Genomic DNA, 24,647 nt, shown 5'->3' on the forward strand with positions numbered 1-24,647 from the left:
TACCCATTTATTTCTGCCGTCCCAATTCAGGTGCTTCAGATATCAGATAGCAGATACCGGGGCTGACAAACACCTTTTCCTTCCTTTCGGATATATAATAAACTAATTACATACTACTGCTACTGCACATGTGCTAGAAAATTGCTTTTCCAGCCGTAATAGGTACCTCTGACAAAATTTGCATTGCATTCATTTTCATAGCAGAGGCTGACTACTGTTCTCCCTGGAAGCGAATGTCATGTCTGTATACATGAGCAAGGCGCAAGCTGAGTAGCTGGGCTTTCATTTTTCTTTCGATCGCGATGCCCCAGTTTTCTCGTCGCGGCGCTGCTATCATTTCCTAGCACAATCGAGCGCAGACGCGCAGACCCCTTGATTTGTGCCAAATGCGCATAAGCACCACCACATCGCGGTGCTGCAGCGTAGCTTGCGAGATGCGAAATTGCGTGGAATTTGTGCAACGCGTACACATGAAACCTGCGGCAACGGCTGCGTGAGCGAAGGCTCTTCGGCTTACTTTCACCCGAGCTGTATTAAACTCTATATAAGAGATTTTGCGAGAAAACAAAGCTGCGTGCTGGGGCTTCGCCATGTTTACCCCAGTTTACAAGCGAAGCTTACCTGAAACGGATATTTCATGTTTCTGACTTTCCACGGCCGTGTAGCTTCGCTCACAGCGTGCATAGACATCGCGGCGGCGGCGGCGGCATACGTTGACTTAGCTATGACGTATAATCTTTTATAAGTGAAGTTATTTGTTCTCTTTGAAGATAAAAACGTCTTCCGAGGCCAGTCCTCGCGGATAAACGGTCGTTGAATGCGGCCGGCACGCGATTATACAAGCACGCTGTACAAGGCGATGTGCGAACCGTAGGCACTGCCGCTGTCGTTTGCGTGGCTGCACACCCGCCAAGCACAACCGGCCAATGCAGACATCAACCTGATTAGTTTGTGGGAAGGCAGGTGAGGCGTGAAAAACCAGTGAGCTCCTCGTCGCGATCGCGGCTTCCGATGTAGCATCCGATGTACTACATTCGAATATAGCCTGCATGCTCGCTTGCGGGGAATAAGGCGAGCAATAACTGGTATATTTGTCGAATGTACGTGGCTTTAGGACATTCTACTACGTGCACTTTAATGCTCAAGAATCGACTCGAAACGTCGGACATACTTATATACTTCGTTCTACCACACCGCCATATGGTGCGCTATGCACGAGATGAGCCAGCCAAGTTGGCCGCCATTCTTCATTACCGCCCACCTTGACCACCTTGACACCAAGGCTGCCCCATGATGGCCCCACCGTAGGGAACCATAACCACCGTATCCACCACAGAAGCAAGATCACACACCATGCACACCTTTTGCTACCATCGCCAGCATGGCGCCACGAATTCAGTCGGGTTTTTGGTGGTTAGGGTGGAAAATGGTGGCCATGGTTATTTTTCGGTGGTTATGATGTGGGCAGTATGGTGGTCGAGATTGACCACCATAAAGCATGCCCATCATGGACACGAAAAAAACACCATGGCCACCGTTTTTCCACTCTAAATACCATAAACCCACCACAAAACGATGGTGGTTTTATGGTAATCTACGGTGGGATTTTCGATAGGGTGCTGTTTTTAGTAAAAGTCGCATAATTTGCAGGCTCGTTTCCAGGTGATGTGGCGCGATGGTTTGTTTTTATCCGTGATATGAGTCCTGTAGCTACTGCGGGGAGAAATTTAAGGGCGACTTTTTTTCTATAAAGCGCTGCTTTTATTCCACTAAACATCAAATGCCTGTTAGCCGCTTTAAATGTTTTAAACTGACAGCGTTTATTGGCTCTTACTGTCGCCGTCACTCCAGTGCCATTATATTTTCCAAATAAATGACGTCACAATGATTACATTAGAAAATAGAAATCCTGGGCGTACCGAAAATGGCGCCTCCATCTCTCGGATTCCCAGCCGAGCGCTTTAACTACGCCACGCCAGGGATTGTGAAAAGCATATTGTTAGATACTACAGTGAGCGTTACAATATTACACTTGTTTTTTCTACCGTCAGAATAACAGTAGCAATGTGAGTGACGCTGGAATTAGTGATAATTTCCATAATGAGAGTAGCTGTAATAATGAGGGTGCATTTAGTTTATAATGAAAACAAACGTGATGCACTCTGTGCCCCATCAAAGCTCAGGCTTTCGCATTTCTGCAATGTGGATTCAACAGTGTTCATTGTGAGTCTCAAAATGCCAGCTCGTTAAAAATAAGAAAAGAAAACGTAGCACGTTTGCAATAGGTCTCTGTAAACGCACGTACAACTGGTAATGCAGAACCGATTTTATGCATTCTTCATACTACCAGTCGCTAACGCTAAGTGATATTGAAACATACTAAACAAGTGTGCGATACAACAGGAGGAAGTTCCACGGTGATTATTCTTGGAAATATCAAAGGGACGCAAAACAAGCTATGATATTGAACTTTTTACTAGATTTCTTTGCTTCAAAGTATTTCACTTTGTTATTGCAAGAGTGGTATGATATATCGGCATTCGTGCAGTACCACCCGGCCCTTTTTTCATCTAAAGACATTGGGCCCGCACCTCTATACCTCTTTTTTTACATTTTGAAAAGTATTCCACAAACTCCGGTCATTTCACAAAGAGCCTGCTTTTCCAGTGAAAGATATATGTTGCAATGATGTGTCTGTTGTAGTGCTGGCACTAAATACAAAACATGGGGTCTAGTTTAGAGAGCACATGTGGCAGCACGCCATCCAAGCCGTGGCTTGGCAAACTAAAGTTACTGTCACAGATATGACTTAGCAAGCACATTATCACAGTTCGGCGCGAGACTGTTCAAACTCACTAGATTGGTCAATGAGGCGCTTAACAAGCCGCCATGTGAAATGAAGCTAACTGCAACGTACAGTGATCGACTTCTGGTCGGGCTCGACGGACAGCGTCATGCGTAGAACATTGTTTTTTGATGAATAAGAAAAATAAAGTGTTCCTAAAGTGTTCCTTAGGCGCTAAGCGTCACCTTCCTTTCAGCTCGTACAGTCATCATACTGGCGCTTCTTAGGTGATTCGAAAGAAAGACATGTAAGAGACCTGGGAATCACTCTATGTTGAGACCTAATTTACTACTTCATATTTTTAACGAAAAAAACTACATTTGTAAACTTTTAGATACTTGAGGCTGGAGTTATTGTACCCTCAAACTGTCTATTAATATAAACACATCCCTTCCCTGGCGGGTTTCTAGTCTCACGTTTATTTTTGTGAACTGCGTGCCTTTGATTTTTAAGAGCGTCCAAATTACTGTTTGGAAACACATGATAAACTACACGCGTACCTTTTCCCGCGCACCAGAAGCTTAAGCTATTTCTGTAAAATGTTCCCAAACGTATTTCAAAATTCCATAGATATACCTTACAACAATTTACGTATTCAGTTGGTGAACAAACTCCAGGGTGAACATTTAGCTAGTGAATGAAATCTTAGATTCCTCTATCTCAGTGTTCTTTTAATGGTCCTCAGCTTTGTCTCTAATATTAAAAAACACACAGACTATTATTCTTTGTTTCCAGGTTTAACTGCTGAGTAATGAATATATATTCGCCATCAACCGGCAACTTGTCCAATTGTCATCAATATGTGCATTAATACTTTGAAGTTTTCATTGTTCATAAACAATGACTAAATTTAACGTTGCACCAGACTTGTGCATACAGCCCGCTAATGACCGCGTAGAATACAAAAAGCCAAGAGTTTTCTTCATGTAAAGTAATTATTCTCGCGATCCTTTAAGAAAACAAGAAAAAAATTGCGTGCTCCACACTTTGACCAGCGAAGACTGTCATCGAAAAAAAAAATTCTTGACAGACATTGTTTGGCCCCACTTTTTTGCAGGGCCAGGTTGAAAAATTCTTTGAAGGTGTTCTTTCGTGCCATCCATCCAGGCGGCATCAGTTTCCGAAAAAAAAAAAAAACATCCCGAGCAACATAGAGAACCTTAAACAAAGCGCTCAGTGATTGATGCTTTCAAAAATTGGACTTCCGACTCCTTCGCAGAGCGCAGTTATAAAACACTGCGAAGCTGTAACTATTGCAGCAGGAAGACACACTGCATCACAACGGTTGTTGGACTGGAAGCACAGGGTAGTGTATAATTACGTGACTAGACTCAGAGGAGCAGGCTGTGCAGGTTCATTGCAGAATGTGATGTGTGGCACCATATGCCAGAAAGCGGATCGCACGCTTGTCGCGTCTCTAAGCATGAGCTTGTGGCACTGGCAGTGCAAAGTCTTCTAGGTGTTGGGTTACATAGTATGCTAAATTTCCCCATTGCGATACTGCCAATGATCGAACCCCCATTTATATCAGTGCCTACTTCATGCCTTGCATTAGGGGACAGTTTGATATCTGACTCCCTCTCTCTCTCATGCTCTCACTATATGAAACTCGGCACCTGCGTTACACTAACCTAGTTTTCTGACCAAGCACTTGATACACTTTGCAAACTGACCTTAACTGCGGCCGCGCCTCTAAACGAAATTAGATTATTTACTATGAAACTTCGCTGACAAGGTCGTTTGCTATGACGAAAAACATGGGGCGACTGGCGCAGACTCTTTCAGGTGAGTAGCTCAGGAAGAGCACAGATTTTGTAAACTTTATTCTTGTAAGCAGCATGTTTGTCTACATTCTTTTTTTAAAATTCATGTTTCCTGTTCTTTCAAACAAATTTGCGTTATAGAGAAATATTGCCAGTTCTTTGTTTCACTGCCAATTATATGACCACATATTACACTGGTATCAAGGCACATAGTATAAAGACAAAAATAATGTTTTATCTGCAGCAGTGCATAGAGAATACATTTTGGCATATTTATCGCACATATTCGTAGTAAGACCTGTCCGCTGATGCAGGATGCGGAAGATCTGCGCCTCTTTCAAGAATTGTGAACGGTCGGACAGTTTCAAGAGTGGCTATGCCATGGATTGTGAGTAAATATTTTGAGATTCTTTCAATGCGTTAGCTCCAGCGTCGCTAACTTGCCAATTTTACTGCAGCATTCAAGCGAAATCTTCGCAGCGCCATGTATCAGACCAAACCGTTTGACCTACAACGAGAGGTTGCAGTTCGTCTATATAGCCTAACTATCGTACCACCTTTGATGTACCGTAACTTATCCGTTCATGAAAGATACAGGATCGTGTGTTCGTTCTTGCAGTTCACAGAATCCTCGACTCTATAGTCTGGAAAATTTAGTGGCTGCAAAGTCATATCAGCCTATGTCTAAACCTAGGCCTAACAAAAGCAAAATCTAGCAAAACGACGTATGAGCTTTATCTAATTATATTGTAGCAGGATTAAAAATTAGTAATCTTTTACCACTTACAGGATAAAACTTAAAACAAACGACAATTGTTACTACATTCTTGGGACAACATGATTCATTCAATTTCCACTGTAATGAAATCAAATCGAACAGGCCCAGAGTCTTAATTGTTGATGTTGTATATGGTAAATGCAAAATATTTTTCGAGTGCAGCTTAACGAAGCGAATGATCTTAAAGAATAAGGCGCCGACGGATGCACTGCAGACCAGATGAGTATAGGATCTGATTTCGACTTGAAATAGTTTTTCTTTTGTAGCCGAGGCTGATTTGACTAGGTTCTATAAAGGGGTTCCATAAAGCTATGACGTTTACATATTAGCAGGGACGCAATAGTTCATGCGAAAATGCGTTATTGGGGATTTTTGCTCCATTATTGAATATGTGTTTTGGTTATATCATACACACCTCCACTTCCGAAGACGCAATGGGGAATAAAATTATTTCATTTTATGCGTATTTCTAACAGAAAACCGCGCGGCTACTTCCTTTTAATCTTTGTGGTAACTGATTTCCAAATCGGATGCATGAAACCTAGAAAGAACTTTTTTATAACTGAGTAATTATAAATTGCCTAGCGGAAAAAATATTAAAAAAAAACATACACGAGAGGAACTGACTCTTTTCTCAGCTTTTTACCTCCTTGACTTTACTGTTAGACACTACGAGCTTTACACAGATTCAGGTTATGTAAAAAAGAGCGCTAAAGCGCATTTCCAACACTTTGGTAGGAAATAAAAAAAATATCCATAGGGAGACAGGAGCGATTTTAAAATAAAAACATAAGATTGGAAATATTTCGCCAGTAGTTACAGTTTTATAATACGTTGAAAAACGCATTCCTCATTTTTCTACGATGAATGACATTTTCTTGATGTCTTCTAAAAAGACAATCGCAGTGAAGCAAATTGGTGAGAAATATAAATCACTGCTTTTTGCCCACCAAATTAAAATGACGAAGTTACAAATCATAGCTCAGTGCCTCACACACAAGAAAGTAATGCCCAATTGGTCCTGGTCCGTGGCTGGAGCCTGATGACGCAAGCATTACTCTCGTGCCCCCATCAACTAATACAGCACAGCCTGGAACCATACCCCTGGCAGTGAGAGGGCGAACAAAAAAGTCATTGAAAATGGGCGCGGTTGAATACGTCTTTTTTAAATAAATCCCAACAGATGGAGCAAATTCGCAGCACTTGGTTAATGTCACTCTACATGCATCCAAGCGCGTAGATATGGCTAGCTGGAACATTCCATTGATACCCTATGGCGGCGGTTAAGCGGATGTACGGATGGCTTACTTTTTATCACAAATATCATTTCTGCTGCAGCAAATACGATTGCTGCGTTGTAGTGTCCAGAACAAGTGCCCAGAACAAATACAATAGAATGAAATATGTGTATTTCCCCTGGTTGGGCACTAATAATTGCGTTCAAATCGACCAAGCAATTAAAATATTTTTACTTCGATTACGCAGGTGTTTCTCCGCGCTCTCTTTGAGAGCAGAGGTATATCTGCAGCCAGGACTTGCAGCGGCAGCATCATATCGCGAAGCTTCATAGTCTCAGCAGCGCACTGTTTCGTTAGTCTGTGAGTGTACCATCTTCCTGTCAACCTAGCGCCAAAAAGACAACAGAACAAAGGTTGCTTTAGTGAGTGCAATTTCCGCGTCAACTTATTTTGGTCTGCATAAAAAGCAATATAAATTCCGTACTTCTATTTTGCCCAGTGTGTCTTGCAATCAGTCTGATTGAAATAGGCTTCAATTTATGTAGTAACTAGTTCGTCTTAAGACTGAAAACACGTCCCTAATAGCACGATTGAGGCAAAAAGCATTGAAAAGAGGTCTAGCTGAATAGAATAATTTTAGGAAGTGCTTGAGATAAGGATGAACTTGACGCCATGTGGGAGGGGACTTTGTGGAATTCTCACCATATACGTAGGAGTGTAGCTTGACCTGTGTAACCCGTATTGGGCTTTTTAAAACGAGGCGCCAACCGGCTGCTTGCCACTTGACCAGCTAAAGGCTCGGAGCTTTCGCTGTCGCATAGCAACATGTGAGCCAAGAAAAAATTGTTCAGAACAAAAAATCTTTAATTTGAGTGGCAGGTGTTTTTACACAGCCATTATGATGAAGGTGACACTACAATCCATTCTAGTTCAGTTCAATCGTTCAGTCGTGCCTGACCCTTCGTGAACCTATGGACCATATCACGCCACGCTTTCCGGTCTCACTATCTTCCTAACATCACATAACTTCATCTGCAGCGTTTCAAGGGTGCTGCCTACCCCTTCATCTGCAGCGTTCGCTGCCTACCCCTTCTCCGGTGACCCTCAAACTTTCTCAACATCAAATCTTTCTCCAACGACTCCTCTCTTCTCATCAGATGACCTAAGTAGCTGAGCTTTAACTTTAGAATTTGACCCTCCAATGAGCAGTCAGGGTTCATGGTCGACAATATCGACTGATTTGACCTTCTGGCAGTCCAAGGAACTCTCTAGAGTCTCCGCCACCACCACAATTCAAACGCGTAAATTATTCGGCGGTCAGCCTTCTTCACAGTCCAACTCTGGCATTCGTACATCACAACGGGAAAGACAATAGCAAGAGTTATACGGATCTTGGTTGGCAGTGTAATGTCTCTGCTCTTTACTACTCGGTCCAGGCTAGCCATGGCTCTCTTTCCCAGAAGCAGGCGTCTCCTAATTTCATGGCTGCAGTCTTCTTCCGAGGTAATCTTGGAGCCCAAGAAGAGAAAATCTGTCACAGCTTCCACTTCTTGTCCCTTGATGCTCCAGGACTTGTCAGGGCTAGATGCTATGATCTTTGTCTTTTTAATGTTCAGTTTAAGCCCAAACGTCGCGCATCAGAAGTCTCTTGAGTTCCACTTCACTTTATGCCATTAAAGTGGCATCATCCGCATATCTAAGGTTGCTGATACGTTTTCCAGCAATCTTCACTCCAGCTGAAGACTCGTCCAGACGGGCCTTCCTCATGATGCACTCAGCAACAGGTTAATAGGCAGGGCAAAAGAATGCAGCTGTGTCACACTCCTTTCTCAATCGGAAAGCAATCAGTAAGACCATGCCTAGTTGTGACTGTGGCCTCTTGTCCTGCATACAGGTTATTGAGGAGACAGATGATGTGAATTGGAACTCCGATCTCTAGGAGAGCTTGTAACAATCTGATGTGATCTACGCAGTCAAACGCTTTCGCATAATGAATAAAGCAGAAGTAGATGGATTTCTGGAACTCTCTTACTTTTTCCATGATCCAGCGGAGGTTGGCAATCTGGTCTCTAGTTCCTTTTCCCCCTGCTCAACCCACTTTGCACATCCGGAAGCTTCCGATCCACATACTGCTGCAGCCTACCTTGGAGGAATTTCAACATCACCTTGGTAGCATGCGAAATAAACAGCCCATTTACAGGGTCATCATATTTTCAAACGTGTGAGAATTTCACATTAAAATTGCCTTGAATAAAACTAAATTTGAAAGAGAGAGAACGATGCATGCGGAATGCATATTTAAAACAGCCCATTTGTGTTGTATATTCGCAATAACCTACGCATATGAACGGTAGCACAAGAAAATAAGTACTTATTGACAAAACAAAACCAGTATGCACTTAGTCTCAGGACATAATCCCTAGTAATATTTGAAAAGAGCACTACTATGACAGGTCGAACAACTTTAAAGACGATTGCTGCACTCTCTAATAACAAATTCCCCAGCGCAGCTCATTCCCTTTCTTCTATCAATACAATGATGTGAACAGTGTGACCAGCCCCGAAAATCTCATCTAAACTATATCATGCTGCAGCTTCCGACTTCCTGCTTCTCGGCGATGCTTAGTGTCTCAAAATTATCTCAGAACCCGAAGCAGAACGCTAACGCAGAGTGCGATAGAAAGGAGACAGAGATAGCGGGAGAGCTTCTAGGGTGTTGGTGATGCTGTCCTCGGTGAGGCGCGCACTCTGCCAGATAGGCCGTGTCTTGATCTCCTCGCATCTGTGCATATGCAACATACCCACCTTCCAAGAGCTCGTGTGTCTGCTCTCTCTTCTTCTGGGAAATTGCTTTCGGTTCATTTCGCTGGGTTACACAGCCAACGGCTCCGATGCCGGCACGGCTTAAGCGCTGAACGGGCTCATAAGAGCGCCTATATAAATGCCGGTATTTACCAATAATCAGGTATTTAGATATCATCTTCCTGAAGAAACAGGTTTGCCGACAGAGTCCAACATGTTGCTCTGCTGAGTGATCTTTGTTTTAACAATCACGTTTAAAGTAGAAAATAGGATGCGTGGATAACATTATGGCACTGAAAATAGAGACAGGAAATATTATATACGAAACATGCGCCTTCTAATAAAAATGGAGTTGCGTTTTTTGTCCTAAACTCAAGCATTGTATGCTGCACGTATAGTTCATGCAAAAACTAACGGCTAACTGCAACCTAGTAATACGTGATAGTGTTGCCCTAATTTGAACACACTATATTTGCATTCACTGGTTTTGAAATTAAACATTTTTGAAGTACACGTCTCGGCATTAGAATGTGATTGCACAGAGTATGTCTATCTCTGCAAAGAACGTTTAGCGATCACTAGAAAACTGTTCTTTTGTCGTGAAATGCCTGTCCTTCAGAAAATGCACCCTGTGTGTTGCCGACGCTGGAAGCGAAAAATCAGGACATGGCTCTGGCAGATATTGGTAGCACCGTTGCCTGATGTTACTCGGCCACAGCACTCTCCCAATTCGGCATAATCAGCAAATTTGAGCATTTCATTTCAAATTGGAGTGTTACATCAGTATGCCGACTTCTAAGAGATCTGCATTCTGAGTCGGACGCGCCACACTGATGTCCCGCTGATAATGCCGTACAGCTCGGTAATGCGAATCTATAGTTTTATATCACGAAGGAGACACGGGGGTTGTTCCCACTTGAACGCATACTAAAATAATGCGGCAGAGATAAAAAGTAAAACCCAGAAATTAGTATTTAAGACGTAGGACCAGTAATACATACTAATAAGTATCCACAAGAAATGGCAACCAAGGGCAGCCATAAAGCTATCGCGCCATAGGTTTAAATTGGCAACTTCAGCTTTTCGCAATCTTTAATTATCTTCAACATGCCATGCTAATCTGAGCACTGCTATGGGACACAATTTTTATGCAATAAAATGTTCCTTTAAAATCACATTCTGAGACGCATGAGATATTTATCATTGCAGAACTAGGACAACTATTTATAAATTAGCTTTATGGCTTCAGTATTGAAAAGGTTGGACCCCAGTATACTCAACTCCTAAATTATGACGCGAGCTTCTTTGCAAGAATGGCAACTACTGATGTTCAAAACTAGTCGTAACAGTCATGCCGCATGAACTATTTATTTCCAAGTATACAAGAATTCCAATAGTGTAACCTTCACAGAAAAAGCCTAACCTGTTGGTTTTATAGGAAATAGAACGAATTGTTCGTTTCACCATTTGGGGTGAAGCAGTTTTTGGTTGTGGCAGCAGGTTGTGTTTTTCATATCATTTTCCCACCTTTCCTTTCGTTTGTCTGAATGCAACTACTTGTTTTGGTGGCTCGTTGTACCAGAACAGATGATGAACGACCATCCAGTGTGGATGTCTTCTATAACAGCAGTAAAGTCGAACATGGGCCTAGAATGAAAGCAAAAATTTTCACCACTCATCCTGACTTCGTGCTGAGTGTCTACGCGAATGATATATCTATCTTAAAGGTGAGAATATACATTTTGCCTGATTCAATAACATATACGTGTTATCTTTACTTACAAAAAGTTTGTTTTAAAACTGCCTGTGTCAAAATAAAACAGGTGGCATGATAAAGTTTTCTGACATATGTTAGATTTTTTTCAGCAACGTTATGACAGCACCTGGAATACTTTCGCTGCTCTCTCTGGAAAACATGGGTAAATTATTACGTAGTAAAATGAAAACTTGAAACGGAAAGCATACCTTGTTCATTCATTTACTCACTGTGGCGTACTTTATTGATTCGCCAGTATAATATAATAGGAGTGATTCACTCCTTATTTAAAAACCAGCGCAGCTGAGGAGCAGCCTCCCAGCGCCATACCTGATTATGGGCCCAGTATGGAACTAGAGATTGCCACGAAAGATACTGAGACGCGCAAACTCCCACTCTCCGTTCTCCTGGAGTGGTCTCTCGGAAAAGAAAGAAGACCTTAAATAAAAACTAAAATGCAGTAATTAGCTCGCGTACGCTAAAAAACCTTAAGGAAATAGAAAAGAGAGGGAGGGCGGAAGATGAAAGAAATGTGCACAAACGGTGGGATTCGTACCAGGTACCTGGAGTTTCCTAATCGAATACGATAACCACTGCACAAGCAAGGGTTTTTTGTAACATTTATTTCTTATACACCTGAAAAAACGTCCGAGAAAAAAAGCCACTAAAACAGATGATGCCTCAATCATCGGGCTGAATAAGTTACCCCGTTATACCAGAGTAATTCCTAAACATAACCAATCTCAAAATTCTGGGAGGCACATAGACGCATCGACATGCGGAAGCCAACTACGCGGCTCTCGCAGTACAGAACACACTCACCCTCCCCTCCTCCCCCAAAACGTTCACTGCGCTCGGAGTAAAGACTTAGATGAACGTAGTGATTCAGCATGACGGATCATTATTAGGCTTTCCGACCATCTAACTTCCCCCATTATCATAAACAAGAAACATCAGAGCTTTTCCGAACACACTTCAATGCTCGCTCTTAAAGCATCACTTGAGACATGCTCTTGTTTTCGCCATGACTGCTAAAACTGCTGATTGTGCTACACGCCAGAAACCATTGTCCATTGCTTTTTTCAATTCCGTGGTGCAATTTTTTGGGAAATATTGCGGTGGCTGCTAAAGACGGACGTTGATATCACTGCATGTAGTACTCGCTTTTTTCCTGTTCGAAAAGCTGGTCTTCTCGTAACAAGTTCTTTATTATACCGAGAAAATGCTATAATAATATGCACTGTTTACAGACGTTTTACGAAATGCAGCAAGACACTTCGAACACAAAAGTAACAGAGCACGAGATGGGCGAGATAAAACAGAGCAGTTCGCAAAGAGACGGTGCTACTGCTTTTAAATTGTCTTTCTCTTCATACACTGCAAGCAGTCAAACAGTATTTGTCAGAAATAAGATCTTGTTGAAGCACTGATTCAAAGCGCCGATTTATCATTCTAGTTTTTCATAAGCTACGCAGTAAAATTAGAAACGAAAACGCATATCAAAGCGCCCGTCTACATTTTGCATTGCGTTGGGGTATCGAATAGAATGATCATTCAAATAAATTCGTTTTTGCTAGGCCCATTGCAGGACATCCCAGAAAAGCCCCGAAACAGTAGTTCAGTTGTTAAAGTACAAGACGGAGGAGACCATGGGCTGGAAGCCGTCAGTACATTTTAAGGAACCCCAGGTTCTCGATGTTTCCGGAGCCCTCTAGTGACGGCTCTCATAGCCTTGCCAACATTAAGACGTTAAAGCAATAAACGAAACCAACCACTCGGCATCCCAGAACAATAATGCGTGCTTACAATTTATGTACCAACCTGCAATGTTTCAAGGTTCTCAGAAAGGCGGTACTTTGCAGGTGAAACGAATCTGCTTGAAACACCTTTGCAGATGTTCTGCTGAAGACAGCAAGGGTTCAGTATGCTTGGCTTCTCAGAGCACGCGAAGCATTCTCGCTGGCGCTTTCTTGCTCCGGATCGTCGGAAGCGGCTCGGAGACGGCGGTGTCATCGCCCTACATGGGACGGTCCTTCTTCCCCTTTTATGCATCACCGTTTCTGTGACCATGCTCCGTCTGGAGTTCTCCTTTCTACGCCTCGACTATCCCTCCAACACCACCTGCCGTGCAGATTACAAATTCATTTCGGTAACCGCCTTCATTGTAACCGGTGGGTTTAAATTGTTACATCCGAATTTCACACCTAGATCCGAAATTCTGTTGCCAACGTCTTCAGCACGAAGCGACAAAGTGGTGTCCCTATGCGACCACTGGTTCGGCCGCTACAGCCAACCGCAGGTGCCCCCTATAACGGTTTCGGTGCTCAAATGTCGTTTGTGTGAATTCCGCACACACACTTGGTCTCAGCCCGATAAGAAATTCTGTGATCCTTGTAGTATCAAACCATTTGCCACCCCTCCGAACCCACCGCACCAAACGGGTGTACCATACCTTTAAGAGCAATGATGGCTTTAAGTTGGGCAATGTCGGCACTCGTCCTGATTGAATGTATATAACGGAAGGGCAGCATAAACGCAGCTGCTCACTCGGCGGCCACGTCGGCGCGAGAGGAATCTGTAGTGACGACACACAATATTAATTTTGGTGGCGCGCCACGCAGTGGTTTTGCTTAATGGTCACGGGGTAAGGGAGTTCGCCACAATAATGTCCATTATATGATGACCAAACAGAAATGGTGGTGAGCCACTATTGCTTACATAGGCTCTTGATGGCGTCACTCCGCCCAGTTGACCCGGTGCTTTCTTTTGAATGACATCACACCTATAGCAGCGCGCCACTTTGGCCACTATGGGGCACACCCCTTGGTCACCAACTTAGCTTACATGAGGGTGATCATGTGGCTGGAATTATGTAACTCTAGATTGCAATGCTAAGCAAACTGATCCCATACTTTGGTGCTATGTTGCATCTAAGACACGCACTAAATGTGCAGACATAGTAGCGAGAGCTGGCATTCTAAGCAAGTATCATTTTTGTGAAGCCAAGTCCTCAAAAAATGTTTTCATGTGCAAATTGTAGAAAAAAACTTAAAAAGGGGACGGTACAAGCATAAAATCTATTCTTTGTGCAATAGTTTAGCGCAACAGTCGTCATATTTAGTGTTATATAAGCATAAAGATTATTTTACCTTTGAGGCATTACGTTTAGAAGAGTTGTGACCACGGCTGTCGCTCTAGCTAGTTAACTTCTTATGCGTTGATGCTTGCTGCCTGCTCTCAATAGAGTCTGCTTATGTTAAGGATATCTGTGTGATATGTGTTGTGCATCGAAATCATTTTGATATGTTAGCTTCACAGCACTGACAATTTTGAAAGGTTCGACTGTGTGGTCATGGCACCGACCATATTATTTTATCTGAACACAGAGCTGTGGCGTAACGTTTCGGTGAATAATGTGTGGCGAAGGTTCACAACCGGCAAATTGAGACGCGAAGATTATTTTGCTGATAAATAAGTGTTAGTCCCATTTAAACAATTACGAAAGCATTGCGATGACCGTAGCTCGGCTGGTGCATATATCAGAAAATAAAGCGAACAGAAATGGAGAAATTGGTGATCATTACATCAGATGTGATGCATGTTTTTTTCTCTCAGTGCCTCACCGTTTCCAGGCTATTATTTTGTTCTTTTCTGATGTCTACACATAGCCGTTTGAGAGTGCCGCTAAGAAAATTTCGCAGTTTTTTGTAGTAGCATAGTCAATTCATTTTTCCATTGTATTTTGTTCGTCATTTGGTGATTTGAGAAGGAAAACTTTGCCCATCGTTTTCGCCTTCTAAAGATAGAATCGCCTCACTAATTTCTGGACACATCATGAAAGCGCATCTTTTCTAATTATGTGCGCAATGCTTTCGAAGGAAACAGTCTTTATAGGGGTAATATTTTGGATTTGCACCCTATGTCTCGGATCCACGTTTGCAGACTTCCGACTGTTTTCGAAATAATACAGGGACCGGTAGAGCCACAGTACGCGCACCCTGTGTTTACAAAAGTTATTGCAAATACGAGTGGCACACTAGCGTAATAACGATACTCCCAGCCTTTACAGCCGTCGTACTTGTGAAACTAGAGTATTTCCAACTCAGCTGTAGTGAATCTCACAGACCGCTAGCCTCCTCAGCACAAAACAGTGTGAGAAGCATACTGGTTCACACTTAAAGACAATGGACGACGCTGCTTTAACTTTCACCATCAAAAACATGCTTTATTCTAAACCATTTTTTTAACACGAATCATTCGATATCATCTTCTGCATTGTTCTATTTTACCAGCTTGAAGAACCGTTAAAATTTGGGCGCTTTGTAGCCCCTGTTTGCCTCCCAAAAGCACCAATAAATATATTCCGAAAAAGACTCGTCGTTGCTGGCTGGGGCGTCACCAAGGAAGGCAAGTAGACCTCTGATAAATTGAGTAAAATATTTATTTATTTTAGAGGGGCGCAATCCGCGCATCTGCATTTTGAAATTTTACCTCAGAGGCGGAAAAAATATATATTTCATCCGGCTTCAAAACACGTATTTGTCTCCTATTCAAATGAAAACTTGAAATGGTTTTCAATTATCTCGTGGTTAGTAGAACCAGATAGTATGCTGATGAACCTTCAGTGCTATAAGCACGGGATTTAGACAGTGCTATAATAGAGTGCACATTTCAACTGTATACACTCTATATTTGCTAACCGTCATCTGGATTACCGCATAATATTTGATCTGCCTTAGCAAAAGAAATACAATTTAGAGCTTTAATATATCAAAATTGAAATGAACTCTGATCGACTACGAAACGAATGTATATCGTAACAAAATTGAATCGGGGCTGGACAGAGTGCAAGAGACTAAACTAATCAGTTCAGTTCAGTCGTTCAGTCGTGTACGACACTTCGTGACCCTATGGACCATGTCAAGCCACGCTGTCCGGTCTCTCACTATTTTCCATCCAACCATCGCGTTCACTGCCTACCCCTTCTCCGGCGACCCTCATCCTTTCCCAACATCAAATCTTTCTACAGCGACTCCTCTATTCTCATCAAATGACCAAAGTAGCTGAGCTTTAACTTTAGAATTTGACCCTCCAATGAGCAGTCAGGGTTTATGGTCGACAATATCGACTGATTTGGTCTTCTGGCAGTCCAAGAAACTTTCAAGAGTCTCCGCCAGCACCACAATTCAAACGCGTCAATTCTTCGATGGTCAGCCTTCTTCATAGTACAAATATCGCATCCATACATCACAACTGGAAAGACCATAGCACGAGTTATACGGATCTTGGTTGGTAGACTATTGTCTCTGCTCTTTACTGGGCGATCAAGGCTAGCCATGGCTCTTTTTCCCAGAAGCAGGCGTCTCCTAATTTCATGGCTGCAGTATCCTGCCGGAGTAATCTTGGAGCCCAAGAAGAGAAAATCTGTCACAGCTTCCACTTCTTGTCCCTTGATGCTGCAGAACTTGATAGGGCAAGACGCCATGATCTTTGTCTTTTTAATGTTATGTTTAAGCCCAAACTTCTCACTCTCTTCTTGTACGCGCATCAGATGTCCCTTGAGTTCCACTTCACGTTCTGCCATTAAAGTGGTATTATCCGCATATCTAAGGTTGTTGATACGTTTTCCAGCAATCTTCACTCCAGCTGAAGACTCGTCCAGACCGACCTTCCTCATGATGCACTCTGAATATAGGGTAAATAGGCAGAGCGACAGTATGCAGCCTTGTCTCACTCCTTTCTCAATCGGAAACCAATCAGTAAGACCATGCCCAGTTCTGACTGTGGCCTCTTGCCCTCATACAGGTTCCTGAGGAGACAGATGAGGTGAACTGGAACTCCCATCTCTTGGAGAGCTTGCCACAATCTGCTGTGATCTACGCAGTCAAACGCTTTCGCATAATCAATAAAGCCGAAGTAGATGGGTTTCTGGAACTCTCTTGCTTTTGCCATGATCCAGCGAAGGTTGGCAACTTGGTCTCTAGTTCCTCTGCCCTTGCTCAACCCACCTTGCACATCCGGAAGCTCACGATCCACATACTGCTGCAGCCTACCTAGGAGGATTCTCAACATCACCTTGCTAGCATGCGATATAAGCGCGATCTTGCGGTAGTTGGAACAATCTAAACTAATACATAGTATTTAAATTAGACTCCGCTTTTCTGCCGCTAGTATACTGATATGCTTGTATATTTGAGGTTAAAGACAATTAACGTTTCGACGTACAAAGATGCAAGCTGTAAAACTGCACTGGTTTAAAGAAAAATACCAATCACGGAGCGAAGCTGGACATTTTGTTTTTATGCCTCAAATGTCTAAGTCCCTAAATCTAGGTAATGGGAGTTGTGAAACGCTACCACATTTTGAGGCTCGCAAGGTGTGTCCAAGCTAAGGTACTAAATTATTGCGAGGTGATTGTTAGTGAGCAAGCGAGTGCCCGGGAACACATCAAATTTTGTAACCATTTAAATAGAGCTTTGCGCCAAGATACACCTTAAGTCCTATATGCCTACTAGGCAATTAAAGATGTTGTCTAATCTCATCTCAAGCAACATTTTAGCATGCGTGTTTAGTTTTTACTAGGATATCATGTCAAAATCTATCAACTCATACAAATAAGATTTCGTAGCGTTCTCTATAGCGAAAATATGTTGGTGCAATGCTTGGTTGAAAATACATACTTTCAGAGCAACTTGCTCGGATTCTCGGACAGAAATAAAAGAGCGATATTTTTCACGGCTTCTATTTTACCATGAATCCCCAGCTGGTCTTATGCAGCAAAGAGGTTCATGACTCAAAAATCTGCTATGAAAATATAGGTCGTGTAGTCGTCTAAGAACAGGAACAAAGGGAAAAAAGTGTCAATTCATCTTTAAGAACCAAAGTGTTATACAATTTTTCTTTTAGCGAAGACTACTAGACAGCGTCCAAAATCTGGGTAACCCCTTTTCTCTATTGCGTATATTCAGGATTCAAGTTTCATTGTCAGTAAAATATTGCAATGCAAGAAATGAATACAGGAAAAAGCAATGGAATGCAATAGAATGCAATACAGAAAACTCTGGAAGCGGCAAGCTATAGTGGGGTTTATTCGAAAGTTCTTGAAATTAAAAAGTGTTACCTTTGAAAGAAATAAACTTCAAATACACGAAAAGAACGAGTGTAAACCTCTATAGAAAATATAAACATCGATACAATAACAAACCAGATCACAAACAAAGCGCCAAAAAGAACGCTGCCAGTAAAAAAAAAAACAAATAAACGTGTTTTACATTAAAAAATTGGAGAGGGAGAATCACGGGGTTTAAGTTGAGTACCAATGAAAAAACTTAACCACTGACTGACTAAAGTGAGAGAGGGTGAGCATTTAATGGCGGATGGTATGTCGCTCGAATGAATAAATGTCTAGTACTTATTGCGTATTTTCCACAAGCAATATTTTTGTATTGAAATCCAAGCGAAATACAATTTTTATTGTTTGATTTGAAGGTGAAAAATGACAAAGATAAAAGAAGGAGGCTACAGGGAGTGATTGAAACTGGTAAGAACCGTGCAGCTTGGTTGGACAAGAGCTTGGCTCAGGCAGACAAATATTTGAGGTGTTAGTGAATGAAAAACTGTCTAGTGAACGTTGGCTTTTTGTTATTTCTATTTCTAAGGAGGAGTGTTTTGGTGTAGAGAGGGTTGTTTGAAAATGCTTGCATGAAATACTTTAACACGATAATACCAGAAATGATCGAAATTTGTTGTACATGCGTCGCGATTTTCCCCGCCAACACAAAGAAAATGACTTTTACACTTTCAAAGGTAAAAATAATGGCCTCCACTCAGCTCCTTTAAAAATGGCAACTGCTTCCTGGTAACAAAGCATGAAATATTCAATAATAAACCATTGACTATCAAAATGAGTGCGACTATTCTTCTTTTTGCATGGCTTTGATTCCACTCTCTCCTTCGCAAGAAACTTAAGGAACCGCGTTAGCCTACAGGAGTATTCCGATATTGTGGATTTAAATGCTCCAAATTTCAGTGGTTATCCCTGTAGAGAGAGTAACGCATTTCGCACAACATATTTCCGACATGTCTTCAAATAAGCTTGCCAGTCTATAAAAAGAGCCTTGTTTTCAATCCATGGTCAGTACTGTGATACTGGTGATGCTGTGCTTAGGGAGCTCGGCTACTGCGCACAAGGATGTGGGATCGACTTCCAGCCTCGGCGGCCGCACTTCGGTAGACGCAAAAAGCAGCGCGTTCATGTGCTGTACGATTTCAGTTCAGGTTAAAGAACCCCACGTGGTTAAAATTGCCGGAGCCCTCCACTACATTGTCTCTCAGCCTGAGTGGCTGTGGGACATTAAACCCAACAAACCAAATCAAACATTGATCATGATCAACCAAGGCGTTGGACTTTACTTTCTGTTGCTTTTCTAATACATCTTTTTCTTCTTACAGGTTTGAGCTTTATGGTAGATCCAGGCTTCGACAAAATTTAAAATGCGATCTTAAACGCTAAAACAAGTAAATAATACTCAGTGACGCCAATGTAACTTTTACTTATAGCTGATGCAAAACATTTTGAAGCATGCTGGGAAACAGGATAACAACAATTTTTGAGCCGCTTTCTATATTTTATGCTGTAAAGAAGTCGCACTCCGTCATCTAAGAAAAAGGCAGTCAATACTTTTTTGGTAATGTTGGTAGACACTTCCTTCTATTGGTGTCTGAAATACGCTCAGAGTTGGCGTGCACGGAACGAAGCTCACATAGCACTGATAAAATTACAGGTGGCCGTGGCTCTGAAGTTCTTCGTTTTATTTTCAAGAAAGCACTGCCCTATGGAAAGTGCAAGCCGTTGCTTCACAAACAAGCCCGAGAAAAACTTAATGGTACCATTGTTATATGCGCGCGTGCAAAAGGCCAAGATGCTTGTGATGTGAGTATGTTCAGCGGTTAAGAGCAAGTTCCATCTCTCAACAAAATATCTATTTGATGGTGACCTCATGATAGTAATCTAGAGTATCTCAACATCGCACGTCTAATAGAATAGATTCGTAATTTAGTTCCGTTTGTTAAAAATATATAGTAACCTTTTGATACTGATCATGCTGAAATTGATGAGAAAGAGGTTATGCACAATAGATGTGCAATATGGGCTGCAACCTTTTCGCATTTATATAGACGGATTGGTTTGGTTGGTTGGTTTGTGGGGTTTCAGGGGAAAGAGCGGCTCATTTCTTTGATGATTAGTGAAAATGGATGGGTAGGTATCTGAGTTTTAAAAATACTATGGAACGCAGGCAGGTTGATTTTAAATTCATGTTGTATGGGTAGGTGCGGCTTTCCGACCAAGCAATGCTGTGCAATTCTGGCAGCAGCATTTCAGGTTTTCTGTACCTACTGAAGAAAAATGCAAAACACAATATTCCCTACTTCTGCCACGTAATATTAGCTGCTGGGATACTATTGCAATATTCTAATGTTCAAGCACGCCTAAGGATGTAAATTACGAGGCAACAGTAAATCTAAACTTCACTGCTATTTCTGCTCCCTAGAAGCTTAATGCATGGCATTTTTGGCATGTTTGCGTTTTTAACGTAAGTTTTCGAAACTGATAGGCCAAAAGGTTTGCCTTAGACATGAAAAAGGACCGCTGAAAGATTCCCAATTTCAGGCTGGCTATGGGTAGAGCCAAGTGCTTCTGCTCTTTGGGAGATATTTTTTTGAAATGAACAATTAGCTGCATACCTTATCATGTGGTAAAGCATCGGAATGATTGAATCTGCTAAAGAATGTGCACAGAATTTCACATTATTGCATCAGAGGATGTGTATTGGTTGAAATGGCATCTTTGTTAATAAGCATAATAAACCTGTTGCGATAGCGTTGTCTAATATTTCTGCATTAAAGAATATGTTTTACTCTTTAATCCTAGCTCTAAAGTGAACTTGCGCCTAATAATATGAACCCTGTTTAGTGCTTCGTTCGTCAGCACTATGTGATATAAAACACTAACTTCACGAGCATACAGCCGTGTTGTGACGTTTTAGTGACTTGAGATTGGTAGACAGCTTAGAATTCACTCTTAGTCTGTATAATAATATTTCAAACTATTGTTATTTTTTTGGCTTAGAAATGTACTTGTATATTTTAAGCCTTCAAGAATTTTTGCATAATTGTAAAACACGAAACTGTTTTTACTTTAATTATTTACACTTGGTGGCTGCTTATCGTCATTATTATGGCCACCGTAGTATAGACCTTGTCTATTGAAGTTTTAGGATGGATGGAATTGAGCAGAGCCCTATCTGACTGTCTTGCGAAATAGTGGAATTTGAGCGTTATTTACTAAGAGCGAAAGCATCCACTTGACCTAAGAGTGTTGAAAAATGCTTTTTCCTAATGGTTGGCTGTCTTCAACACTTCTTTTTGGGCGAGTTGGTTCATTTTGACTACAGGAAAAATAATGAAACAGCGCTAACACACACAACCACAAAAGATGTGTCTCGTTGGTAGTCTATCTTTTGTTGTTGTTTGTGTTAGTGCTGTTTAAAAATTATTTTTTCTCGAGGTGTCTTGTGGGTTTTATCTAGCAGCATTACTTGTTTCTATTTTACGTCTTGCTTGTCAGCTATTAAGGCCAGTATTTAACACTCCTCGAGGAGTGCTATCCAGCTAGACCATAAGCTGTGTTCATATCGTTTCCAGACAAGCTTTTCTGCTACTACCATATACATTTGGTGGGAGGGATCATATCGCCAGTAATGAATATGTTAAGAGGTTTTTAGATGACAGTACAGTGTCAGCCGGCATGACATGTATTGCAAAGAAAATACGTGCAGCAGCTTTTAAGGGTAAATAATTTATTTGCAATATAACGCAAACAATACAGTGTACGTAAAGGAGCCAGCTTAGTTGACGACACATATGAAGATGCTTCTGAGAATAAATTCTGTTCAATTGGAGCAGCACAAGAAGGCCGTATGCACTACAAGGCGAAGCGTCCTCCTTGAGATTGTTTTTGTTTCTATGGTGCGATTGATATCACCTGTGATGTTTATTACTTCAAAATAAAATTACCGCATACTGCTTGTTGGGAGTAGCGTAATCAGCATTTTTATTTCCAGGCGCTCTCACAAACGTAGTTAACCGTCATTACTCTCATCTCTAATATACGCTGCAAAAAAATTACGCCACGTGCCTAAAATGCTGGTTATTTCGAATCGTGTAAAACGCGCTAGGAGGGCTATCTGCCTTTGCGGACGGTGAATGGAGCACGGTGAAGGAAGACATGCTAAAGCAGTTATGCTAGACATCTTTAAAAAGCATGTACTGTTAATTGATGGCGACATTTTGAAATTCTGTACATCATGACAGAGACCTTTTTAGGCACGACAAATATGCGTGTATAAAATACGGCTCGCGATGACGAAGGTAATAAAAATAAACTTTCATTTTGTCATCCTTTTCGGCTCCCCATAAAAGACATTATAAAACGAAATGAGAGTCCAATTTAGATTTAGACCGCACCCAACAACTCATATGATAAAGACGCGGTAGAATAACTGCCGAAAAATAAAACTCCTCCTCGCATATGGTATCAGCTCAACATCAACATTCTTTCGGTTTTCTGACGAATATCGCAATGGCTCAAAATATAATAATATTTTTGCAATATATTCAGGATTGTTTGGGTAGTAGCTATATTTTTTTATGCAGGAGACGACATGACATGACGTCGAAGAAAAATATAAAGGCCACCTGCCCGCTTAGAAATCTATATTCCAAGGTACATTTTAAATGGGAAATATCAATAATACAAATAATGGAAGGTACTGGGAAATCTTCTTTCAACTTGAATATGCCCAACTTCACACTTGGCTCCATAAAAGCAAACGCATCTAACCTGACTGCATATGATGAGAAAACGAGCACAAGGTCCGCCTGTAAAGCCGCTGCCGATGACATGATAATATATTGGTCTTTAGAGTTAATTTCAGAGTCTGTTAGATGTCATAGAGAAGTTATGGACGCAACGCACTCATTTTTAGAAGCGTGCCGCCCAAACTCGTTCACGAGCCTACAGTAGACTGCTGGAAAACATTGCTGTGTATCGCTTATCGTATACCCTCCTATCAATAAGCAGCGATAGTATGAAAAATAGCAATATAGATTCAAAGGACGTTAAGCGTGTGCCGCAATAAATGCGAAACCTCTAAGTTCTTCTTAACATATCCATGTATGCACTCACTGTTTTTACAGCATAGCCCTAAAGGGCCCTAATCCAGGAGATGGAGGTTTCGGCTGTCAGCCTGAACGTTGCGGTTACAAGCAACAATTTATTGCAGAAGGATTCAGAATGAGTGACTGTATAACGTATCAACCTCCTGTTTCTGTCGTTGTGGGCTTAAAAATCACAAGCTTTTCTCTGCCAGTTGATTAATTGCGTCAGGCAGCTGAGTGACTAGTCAACGAGTTGCCTGACGACACGACTAATATAGAAACAGCCATGGCCATTTTGGCAGGAGTGTAACAGACGTCAGGGTCCCTTTGATAACCAACTAAACAATTTATCCCTAGTATCAAAATGCATGTTAGTAAAGCTTGGTTAACGCGGGGTTTATGTCTGTGTCTGGCGGTCGTGATGTATGTAATAGTACTAGGGTATGTAAATAAGCATGTGGAAGACAATTAGAGGAACGTTAGCTGACTCTTATTTAAGCGTTTATCTAACCTATGTGCTCGAACAAGGACCTGAAAAGCAAGCGGTTTAAGTAACCACTAAAGGTGCCTTCTCATACCTAAAGAAAGAATTTGTGTCCTCCCACACTATTTTGATTTTGAAACCTGCATTCATCGTGCATTGTACGAAGCGCGAATAGAAAGCTGTATATTACACGATAATCTAAATGTATAACAATATTGATCCTCTTGCGTTCCTTGCAATCATGACAACCGAGGGCATAAAAATGACCCTTCTAAATTTTAGGGTGACTCTGGAGGCCCTATGACAACTTGGAGTAAAGGCGGGTGGTCAGTTCTTGTTGGCATCATTTCCTTTGGCTACGGCTGTGCCAGAGAAAACGACGCAAGTGGATATACAAGAGTTGCAGCGTTTGTTCCCTGGATTGAAGCCATGATGAGACGCTTAGAGAAAGATTCCATTCCAAAGGGATGATACTAATTAATTATCACTAGTTCATAGCACCCGTTTCGTCCTAATAAATTTGCTGAGTAAATCTGAGTAACTTCTTCATTTAATTTGTTACAATTAAAAACGCTGCTTGGAGACAGTTAAGAAATAAAATTGGTCTAGTAACTCCCGTCTTGTTCAAATAACTTTCTTTGCTTCTTCAACATTCCTGCGTTAAACCCGCCATAATTATCTAAAAACGAAACGCCAACGACACAACTAATTGCTGTTAAGATTTTCTACATTCAACAAGCAGATCTACTTCACTTCGGCACT

The 24,647-nt window shown here is 41.6% G+C and overlaps 1 protein-coding gene across 1 annotated transcript; it reads left to right on the forward strand.

Moving 5' to 3' along the window:
• Positions 1-4,602: 4,602 nt before the first annotated feature.
• Positions 4,603-24,356, forward strand: LOC146174170 (serine proteinase stubble-like). The gene is made up of 7 exons (XM_084585338.1): positions 4,603-4,630; positions 4,923-4,996; positions 6,872-6,984; positions 11,009-11,153; positions 15,475-15,589; positions 19,966-20,114; positions 24,168-24,356. Exons 1-7 carry the CDS (start codon positions 4,603-4,605, stop codon positions 24,354-24,356), a joined length of 813 nt encoding a protein of 270 aa, XP_084441464.1.
• Positions 24,357-24,647: the final 291 nt, after the last annotated feature.

The sequence above is a fragment of the Amblyomma maculatum genome, chromosome 11, assembly GCF_055883805.1.
Source record: "Amblyomma maculatum isolate TAMU_Amacu chromosome 11, ASM5588380v1, whole genome shotgun sequence".
Lineage (NCBI taxonomy): Eukaryota > Metazoa > Arthropoda > Arachnida > Ixodida > Ixodidae > Amblyomma > Amblyomma maculatum.

Excerpts from the sequence above, each read along its gene's own strand:
- LOC146174170 (XM_084585338.1), top strand. The coding sequence starts at position 4,603 with ATGGGGCGACTGGCGCAGACTCTTTCAG. Across the intron at positions 4,997-6,871 it reads GAGTGGCTATGCCATGGATT|GTGTTTCTCCGCGCTCTCTT; the intron begins GTGAGTAAATAT and ends TCGATTACGCAG. Across the intron at positions 6,985-11,008 it reads GCGCACTGTTTCGTTAGTCT|AACAGATGATGAACGACCAT; the intron begins GTGAGTGTACCA and ends TCGTTGTACCAG.